At 39.6% G+C, this 10406-nt stretch overlaps 2 protein-coding genes across 2 annotated transcripts; both read left to right on the plus strand.

Annotated features, from left to right (window-relative positions):
• The first annotated feature begins 3537 nt into the window (after positions 1-3537).
• LOC131254272 (putative receptor-like protein kinase At3g47110) lies at positions 3538-4980 on the plus strand. Its single transcript, XM_058255264.1, has 2 exons — positions 3538-3834; positions 3931-4980. The coding sequence occupies exons 1-2, from the start codon at positions 3538-3540 to the stop codon at positions 4978-4980; spliced, it is 1347 nt and encodes a 448-aa protein (XP_058111247.1).
• A 94-nt stretch (positions 4981-5074) lies between these two features.
• On the plus strand, positions 5075-7539 carry LOC131254273 (probable LRR receptor-like serine/threonine-protein kinase At3g47570). The gene is made up of 3 exons (XM_058255266.1): positions 5075-5484; positions 5576-6231; positions 6735-7539. Exons 1-3 carry the CDS (start codon positions 5075-5077, stop codon positions 7160-7162), a joined length of 1494 nt encoding a protein of 497 aa, XP_058111249.1. The 3' UTR covers positions 7163-7539.
• The last annotated feature ends 2867 nt before the right edge of the window (positions 7540-10406 follow it).

Genomic DNA, 10406 nt, shown 5'->3' on the forward strand with positions numbered 1-10406 from the left:
CCGGACTTCGACGCGGGTCTTACAATTTTTATCTTTCGTATTCAAAATGAAGTATCTTGGACAAGTTGATACCATTCTAGGTATCAAAGTTAAAAAACATTGTGGGGTTTATGCTTTGTGTCAATCTTATTATATTGAGAAGATACTAAACAAGTTTAACCATCTAAATATAAAAGAAGTAAAGACCGCCCCATTTGATCTAAGTATCAAGCTAAAAGAAAATACTGGAAGAACAGTTGCACAATTGGAATATGTGAGTGTTATAGGAAGTCTTATGTATGTTATGCAATGCGCTAGACCTAATATTACATATGCTTTGAGTAAACTTGGTAGGTTTATTTGTAACTCCAGTATTGAACACTGGAATACAATCTGTAGAGTCCTTGACTACTTAAAAATAATTAAAGACTTGAAACTATTTTATTCAGAATTTCCTGCCGTATTGGAAGGATATACCGATGCGAGCTGGATATCGAGTGCAGGGGACAACAAGTCTACTACAGGTTGGTATTTGAAATGGCCAAGCTAAATGTCCTAGAGGGGGGTTGAATAGGACTATGCCAAATTTAAAATAAATACAGCGGAAATAAAGAAAGAGAGATAGCCAAATAAATAAATCAATACACAATGCTAAATGCAATCTCAAAATATTGATTGTTCTAAGGACAACCATGCACCATAAAAATGGCAGGGCAACCTTACTAGAACAAATAGAGAAACTGAAGCTCAAACTAATAAAGAGATAGCAAGAGATAAATTGCAGAAATATAAATCTAAACTATTACAACATTCCCCACTGAGCTTGAAATAAAATGATTACAACATTCACATCCACATATACATCCCACAAATGAATAATTAAAGATATGAAATATAAACCACACAACCACAAAACACAAGGGATTATAGTGGTTCGCCTGTGTGTACACCAACTGTTAATAAACAGCCACACAGCTACTCCACTCCTAATATCCTCACACAGGGGATATCAGCGTTCACTATCAAAGATAGGTTTTCCAGGTTCACCCAAAACCTTCACAATTGTGTCTTTCTCTGTGAGCTTACACAATTAAAAAAACCCCCTCTTCTGAGTTTTCCTGGCTCTCCTCAGATAACCAATACAATGAGATTTTTCTGGCAAATCCCAAAAGAAAACCAAATGAAAGTAAATTACATAAACGTAAAATACCTGAATTTCTCCTTCGTTGTAGCAGCCCAGAAGAACCAAGTCGGAGTAGAGATTTGAATGTCAAAGTTCAATGTCCAATACTCACTTTATAATGGTTCTAGGTTCTAATAGATTTTAAATTAAACCAAATGGGGCTAGCTCTAATTGATTTTGATTCCAGAAAAAGGAAAAATGAAACTTCCTCTTTTTCAGATCAAATTGGAATACAAGAAACAAAATCAATTTAAAAAGCTAAAGAAAGAGAATGTTAAACATGCATACTTAGCTTAAATGGAGCACAAACTTATCTCTCAGAAGGCCGAATTAAATTAGCATGAATTTCATGTTTTATTCTGAGATTCGTGCTCCATTTATAGGTGAGCAAATCCCGTCTTCGACTGGTCTAAAGATCTCTACGACTGGTCATAGAACCAACAAATATTTAAAAATTTAAGCGTAATAAGATCTGACGGTTTCACGACTGGTCGTAGGTGGTCTACAACTGGTCGTAGGTTGCTCACGACTAGTTGAAGCTAGCCAAATTTCAACACTATACTTTGAGTCGTAGGACTACGACTGGTCGAAGATATAGTTAACACTATTCATACGACTAGTCGAACAGTCCCTAAGACTAGTCGAAGCCTAGCAGAAAATTTTCAAATTTTGCAACAAACTTACGATTGATCCGGAAATTCTTAGGCAGTCGAAGCGTAGGACTAGTCGAACAAAGTCTAAGACTAGTCTTAGAAGACTAAACTCACTTATATAAAACATATGAATTATGTATTCAAAATAACCTACTCTAAAGGTCAACCTAAGGTCACCATACCTCAATAGTGAAGTAAGGATATTGAAACAGATGAGTGACCTTTGAAAGTAATGAAGCTTGAAATCTTGATGTAGTTCAAACTTGAAAGCTTCTTGAAATCTTGCATTATCCTTGTCTTGAATTAATTCGAACAATCTCACTTTCTCGAGTCTTGACTTAGTGAACAGTGCTTGTCAATCAAAGCCGATCTTGAGTAGAGCTTTGTTCTTCATATATGCAAGCTTCATAATGTCTTTAGCACCACAAATTTGACAACAAAAAGGACCTATAAACTATAGCACTTACAATCTCCCCTTTATCAAATTAGTGACAAAACACACTTCAAGATATGTTACATAACGCAAAATATTTGATTAAAGAATCATGCACCTTGTTATCAACCAACATACTAACATGATCCTGCAAACCCGTAAATCAATATTTAACATAACAACATAACATACAGTCCACCTCTGCACATACTTCCCCGAGTAACATACATCAAAAACGCAATGCTACTCCCTCCTTATAATGGACCTGTCAAGGGCTTTGTGGGGTCTATCTTGATGATGTGTTGTATATCCATGCCGCTCATCTGTTTCTCCAGCCCATTTTTATATGTGTTCCGAAAATTTCGGCAGATCCAGGTCTCATCTCAGGTGGTCCACACCACAGGAAATAGAGGGGTTTGAGTGCCTTACCATTAAAAATTCCAAAGAGTGCCTTACCATCTCAGGTTTAAAAATATTTATTTTCCATCCAACCTCTTGACAATGTCAAGAAGAACTGTATGAAGGGAAATTACGAAGATCAGCTGGATCCAAAACTTTCGTGGCCCACAAATCATTTTTAATTGTCATTCGTCACAGTTTCTAATGATATGGTGTACTTGAGATTTGGATCTTGTTTGCTACTCCTAAAATGAAATGAAAAAACAGACGGACAGAGTCGATAGAGTAGATATACAGCAAATACTTTAAGGTGGCCCCACACGGTTGGGGTAAGTACACCCGCTTAGGTGTTACCCGGGTAACAGATCATCCTGAATTGGTTCACATGGATGAACTTGAAAAATGCATGTACCAGTCATAAGAGATTAGAGACTTTTCTTAAAATAAAATAAAATAAAATCTTGAGAGATTAGAGAATCCTACACCTGACATACGCAGAGTGTACACTCTTGATTTTCAGTTCGTAGAAGTGAATTCAGTGATCATAGATGGTGGGGCCCTAAAATTGTCTAGTTGGGACGATCATAACCTTTTGTTATAGCCTGCAACAGATAGACGGTTAAAAACAAAAATATCGCAATAGTCCACGTTCAGCTGATAAAATGCCGATGATTAGGGGCAAAGGGGCATGATCCGTCCATGGTGTAGCCCATCTGACCATTGATCTGATCACTGAACCATCGATCCCAGTGTATTGTGCACATCGTGCGGTCAAGGATAATGTAATTCCTCTCACGTACAAGATCCGAGCCGACTGCTGGTGGACCCCACATATTTTCACCCCTTCTTCGCTACAAATATGAGGCGAGGCAACAATTTCCTCTTCCAGAATGGAGCTGCTATCTGTGAGTTCAAGGTTATTTTGGTCATTTCTTCTCCATGCCACGCTCTTCTTGTGTCTGATCCTACTGTCCAGATCTGCCACCGTCCCAGCCAACGAAACCGATCGATTTGCTCTGCTCGCCTTCAAGGACCGAATAACGGAAGATCCTCTCAACGCCATGAGCTCGTGGAACGATTCTCTCCATTTCTGCGAGTGGCGCGGAATCACGTGCAGTCTCAGGCAGGAGAGGGTCACCGTCCTCAACCTAACGTCTCTCAAATTGGAAGGTTCCATTCATCCCCAAGTAGGAAATCTCACCTTCCTCAACGCAATCCACCTCGGAGACACCAGCTTCCGCGGAGAAATCCCACAAGAAATATGAAACCTCTTCCGCCTCCAGCGTCTCACTCTCAGTTACATTTCATTTGGAGGAGAAATCCCATCTAATCTGACCTACTGCTCAAACCTCCAAGTCATCGATTTTTCTTTCAATGAGATCATAGGTGAGATTCCCATTGAGCTCAGCTCTTTATCAAAGCTCCGTTGGTTATTTCTCTATGTCAACCAGCTCGTCGGAAGAATCCCACCTTCCCTGGGAAACCTTTCGTCTCTCACTCAACTTTCATTATCAAGAAATAACTTACAGGGAAACATCCCAGGCGATTTAGGCCGCATTCCAAAGTTAGGACTCCTCCAGATATCTCAAAACCATCTGTCCGGCACAATCCCTTCAGCTATTTACAATCTCTCTGCTCTATTTATGTTGTCGGTCACTGAAAATCAACTTCATGGAATCCTTCCACCAGACTTAGGCTTACGTCTTCCTAATCTCGAGGGTTTTTATGTGTCGAGAAACTGGTTTACCGGACCCATTCCTGTTTCACTAGCCAATGCTTCATTCTTTCAAGAGCTCTATCTCCCTGACAACGATTTCACTGGAGGTGTGCCTATGAATCTTGGCACTCTTCAATATCTTAATATATTTGTCATCGGCGGTAATCAGCTCGGAACAGGGAAAGAAGATGACTTGAATTTCATCAATTCCCTCTCCAACTGCAGCTACTTGGAAAATTTTGAATTTGGTAACAACAGTTTCAATGGTATGCTTCCCAATTCCATAGCCAATCTATCAACCCGACTCAATCAGCTGGTGATAGGGTTCAACCACTTGTATGGAAGCATCCCTGAAGGAATCGGGAATCTCGTCAGCTTGACCCAATTGACTATGGATCATAACAATTTCACAGGTACCATTCCTGTTAGTATGGGAAGACTTCATAGGCTGCAAATGTTAGACTTGTCAAGTAACAGATTTTCTGGGCAAATTCCGACATCCATCGGCAATTTCACTGAACTGAATGAACTTGCAAGAAAACAGCCTATTGGGAAACATACCTCCGAGTCTTGGAAATTGCCAAAAACTAATAGCTTTAAACCTTTCTCAAAATAACCTTAATGGTACAATCCCCAAACAGCTCTTTAGCCTGTCGTCTAAGTCAATTTCTCTCAACTTAGCTAGAAACTTTTTGATCGGGCCCGTACCCATGGAAGTGGGTGGCTTGATAAATATTGAGGAACTTGATGTTTCTGAGAACAAATTGTCTGGCAAAATTCCTGGAATGTTAAGCAGTTGCCAGAGCTTGGAATGCTTGTACATGGAAGGTAACGCCTTTCAGGGAACCATTCCCGAGTCTTTGAGCACCTTGAGAGGCATTCAAGAGTTGGATTTCTCACGAAATAACTTGAGTGGGCGAATTCCAGAATATTTAGAGAGTTTTACTTCATTACAGAAACTAAATCTTTCTTTTAATGATTTTGAGGGTCAAGTGCCTATCCAAGGGGTGTTTGAAAATGCAAGTGGGATTTCTGTCATTATTGGAAACAGTAAACTCTGTGGAGGTATACCAAAACTAGGCCTACCCAAATGCCTTGTTCTGAGATCCAAATCGCGAAGGTCTTTAAGCCTGAAAGTAATCATACCAGTCATTGTCATTGTTGTGTGTTTGATTTCATTATTGTTGTTTCGCTCCTCTTCTTTGGAGAAGAAAATCAAGACAGAAGCATTTGCAAACTTCATCAGAAGACCGGTACAAGGACAACGTCTCTTATGCGGAGCTTCTCAAAGCAACTGATGGGTTCTCTTCCTACAATTTGATTGGCGTAGGAAGTTATGGTTCTGTTTATAAAGGATACTTTGTTTCAGATGGCCAAATTGTTGCAGTGAAAGTACTCAATCTTCAACAACAAGGAGCTTCTGGGAGCTTCCTTGCAGAATGCGGGGCATTGAGAAATGTCCGGCATTGGAATCTCGTCAAGATCTTAGCATCCTGCTCAAGCATCGATTTTAAGGGCAATGATTTCAAAGCGCTAGTTTTCGAGTACATGCCAAATGGAAGTCTAGAGGAATGGTTGCATCCAAAAGTCGATGAGGAACATCAACCAAGAACTTTGAACCTTATTCAGAGGTTAAACATAGCCATTGATGTGGCTTATGCTCTGGATTATCTTCATCACCATTGCCAAACGCCCATTTCTCACTGTGATCTCAAGCCAAGTAACATTCTTCTTGACAATGACATGGTGGCCCATGTGAGTGATTTTGGCATCGCAAGGTTCCTTTCCATGGCCGTCGATGATCAGTACTCCACAAACAAAACCAACTCCATTGCGGTGAAGGGATCCATTGGGTATGTTGCTCCAGGTAAAAACTCCATCCTTTTTTCTTTTATTCCTATCCTCTTTTTTCTCTTGTTGTGGTCTTGTTTCGAAAATTCTTGATAATTTCATATAGCTAGATGCGAGGATGAACCTAAAATCATCTTCTTTGTCGCAGTCGTCATTCATATATATATATATCGAACATCAAAAAGAAAAAAAATCTAACATTAAAAAGAACTTGAAAGTGAAAAAATAAAAAATAAAAAATACCAAATGAGGGCTAGGATGTGCACACAACCCCATTGATGACTAACCGAGTTTTCAATGAAACTTTTTTTTTTTTGTTTGATGGTTGATTTATTTGAGAGAATGTTTCAAATGCACCTAATTGTGGAATGGTATGATTTATTTGAGAGATTTTCGTCCAACTAGCTGCATGTGCAAATTGCATCAAAATAGATAGATTAATTGCAAAATATTTGAATTGCATGACCTTTATAAAATGCCACCTTTTATATTTACAAAAATAAGATATTTGAATTGCAGAGTATGGTATGGGTGGCAATGTTTCTACGTCGGGTGATGTGTACAGCTTTGGAATCCTTTTATTGGAGCTGTTCACGGGAAAAAGGCCCACAGAAGACATGTTTAAGGACGGTTTAAGCCTTCATGAATTTGTCAAGATGGCTTTGCCAGATCAAGTGCTGGAAATTGCGGACCCGCAGCTCTTAGAGGAACAAAAGGAAGAACAAGAGCAAGATCAAGAAATAGAGGAAGAAAAAGCTTTCAATCATATCAGAAGTCGCGAAGTCAAGAGAGGTAGTGTCTTCGGGTTCTTGGTTTCTTTGTTTGGCATTGGAGTTGCATGTTCTGTTGAGTCCCCAAGAGAACGGATGCAGATGAAAGATGTAGTCAATAAAATGCAAGTGATAAGGGACATGTTTCTTGGGGCCGGGCTCTATAGGGATGGATAGAACAAGAGCCTTCGCTGATCTGGGGCCCATTCGTCTTACATCAATGTGGCTGTCATCAACTCATGTCCACTAGCAATTTGCATGTCTCGATAAAATTGGATGGCTGAAAACCACTTGTCGAGCATGTAATTGTTACTGATGTGGACATTGCAACTGGGGACTTTCATGGTAATGTTTTGGACCATGGTCATGTCTGGGAGCAATCCATGTACAAGTATTATGGAAGTTTCCACTTCTTCTTAAATTTTTTTTTTTGTTTGTTTGTTTGTTATGCAACAACTGATCACATATATATTGTGTTGCCATGTTAACCTAACATGTAACTTTTTTTCCTCTTCTCACGAGCCCATATCCATTACAAACGTTTGTATTTTAAGCTCAAAAGACAAAGGGCTATGTAAAGATGCCTACACGCATCTTTATAGCTGTGTGAATAAGATTTTCTTTCTTTCTATTTTTCTTTTTAAAAAAAGAGCCTACACGCACTGCCTCTAAGCAGCGCATGTAAAGGATGGTTTGTTCAGTATAATCTGTGGTTAAAAAGGTTAAAAATTGAGGCTAAAGCCTTTAGCCTCAGTTTTGCCTCAGTTATCCAAACCGAGGTTGAAACCCCCGTGGCTAAAGGCTTTAGCCTCAGTTTTACCAACAAAGGCTAAAATGACTTTTATAGCCTCGGTTCTTCAAGTGAGGCTAAAAGAACCCTTTTTAGCTTCAATTTTCTCGAAATGAGGCTAATCAAAATTTTAGCCTCCATTATTTCCAACTGAGATGAAATTCAAATTTTAGCCTCAGTTGCCTCCAATTGAAGCTAAATCTATTTTTAACCTCGGTTTTCAACAACAGAGGTTAAAGCCTTTAACCTCGGGAGTTGTAGTCTCAGTTTAGGTAATTGAGGCAAAACTGAGACTAAAGATAGATTTAGCCATGTTTCTTTCACTGTGTACCTGCCTGACAAACATCTTGAATCATTAGCTCCCATGATTTGATTAATTAAAAAAACCAAGCATTACAATTGTCATTAACAATGCTCAATTCTCCAAAAAATGAAAGTAGCCCATAGCAATTGAGTAAAAATCATCAAGCAAAGATCCAAACCTAAGTTTCATAAAACGTTCGGTACATTGAGTTAATATTACAAAATAAAAAAAATAAAAAAATCTATTGCAATGTATTATATCTTATCATTAAAGGATTTGTCGTCAGCTAGAAAAGAGACATCTACTGGTGATTACAAAATGGGCCATATTTAGAACATCACCACTAGCACAAAACGCACTTCCTTTCCCCTGCAACCATTTGAAACACAACAATTAAAAACATGTCAGACAAAATTTTAGCAAAGAGGAAAAAAAAGAATTTCTAGTCATTTTCCTGACTTAACATTATGATATTAATGGTATGTGATGAAGAATTTAACCAACAAAAATGAAAAAACAACCAAAACTAACAGTCAAGTCGGCCTGGAAGATTTCTAGATCCCCATCTACAACTGCGAGGTGGAGCAATGGGCTATGGCACAAATCTCTTCCGCCAAAAGTTTTGATCTTTTGTTGGAGATTGTTGCATGGGGCTGTCCTGGTGGACGTCCGAGTTTAATCCAAAGGGGTGGCGATGGCGTCCAAATGTTGCTGTTGTGAAGTGGACCCTCCCTCCTCTGCCCATTCTGAATCCATCTCCCATCTTTTCCTAACAAGTAATCTTACCTCTTCCCTTTGGATGCATTTCGGTTCCTTTTATGGGATTTCTCCTGTCCCATCATACAGTGGAGGGCAAATTAACTTAGTGGCGTGAAGCTTCAGCTCCGGGCAGCGCCCCTCTGTGGACCCATTCTATTATCCCAGCTTTGATTTTATGAAAAATTTGGAGGGCGAGAAATTAGCCAAATTTGAGGGTAAAACAGTATCGGTTCGCGTAGCCATTGCGCATATCAACTGGGCTAACACCATTCTTGGAGAGACACCCATGAGGTGCCCTTTGAGAGCCCACATCTTGCTTGGGCGTCGGCCCCCTTCCCCCTCCCCTCCTTGTCAGTTTCAAGCATGCACCCAAATTGTCAAATGGAAAAAATCAGTGAAAGGTTGGGTCAAACTTAACGTGGATGGGTCGGCTAGAGGTAACCCGGGTTTGTCAGGCGGCGGTGGAGTTTGTAGGGACGAGAATGGAAATCTTCTTTTCGCCTTCGCGGAAGGCTACGGGACGGGTACGAATAACCTAGCTGAGTTGCGCGCGATTCATGATGGGATCAATCGGTGTCTGGAACGTGGGCTGAAAAAGATCAAAATTGAGACCAACTCCATGATCGCCCTAAAACTCCTTCTGGGGAAGGTGCGATCCCCATGGCCTTGGAGACATTGGGTTTCCAGAATCAATGTCTTGATCCAGAAAGGAACTTGCTCCCTCAGCCATATTCTAAGGGAGGGAAACGGGCCGGCTGATGCCATGGCCCGCATGGGAAGTGAACTCCAAGTGTCCTCCCTGTTTCCTCTTGTGTCTTCCCTTCCGAGACAGGTCAGAGGGCTGATATTCCTTGATAAGGTTGGCCTTGGTTCGATTAGAAATACGTCGACAAAGCCCTTTTAGAGGCTGTCTGGTCTGATCTTTAGATTGTTTTCCTTTTTCCTTTAGGTTTGCTTGATACGATAGGAGAGGCCCAATTTTTTTGTGGTTCACCCTCCTGAATCGCTGATTTGTACATGCGATGTTTTTAATATTAACTATCAAAAAATGAAAAAACAATCAAAACTATTCATCAACATGCCCCAATAACAACAAGAACAACAACAACTATAAAAAATGTTAACAATTGTTTTGTCAAATTGATGGTTCTTTGCCATCCAAATAACAGAAAAGCTCACATAATGACCAGCCATAGGTTGAGAACTCTGTTTTTGGTTAGCAGCTCGAGCATGGAAACATGAAATCCTCCATACATGGGTTATACCCTAATGACTTGAGCAATATTAAACACAACTTCCAAGTATAAAGAGGAGCGGAAAAATGAAATCCACACTCTTCTTCTTCACTCTATCAAAGAGAAAACTCAACAGGCAGGAATTCATTACAAATTACAGTTCATGTACTTAAACTATGACATGACAAAAACTAAGAAAGGGACATACCTTAATATGTTGCTATTTTGAACTCCATTTGAGGGGATTCTGATAATCAAACCAATTAAAAAGATCAGGCTGATGACTTCAACTAAAAAGAAAATAAAAATTCTTTCATAAAAACAAAGATTCTA

Source organism: Magnolia sinica, chromosome 8 (genome assembly GCF_029962835.1).
Source record: "Magnolia sinica isolate HGM2019 chromosome 8, MsV1, whole genome shotgun sequence".
Classification (NCBI taxonomy): domain Eukaryota; kingdom Viridiplantae; phylum Streptophyta; class Magnoliopsida; order Magnoliales; family Magnoliaceae; genus Magnolia; species Magnolia sinica.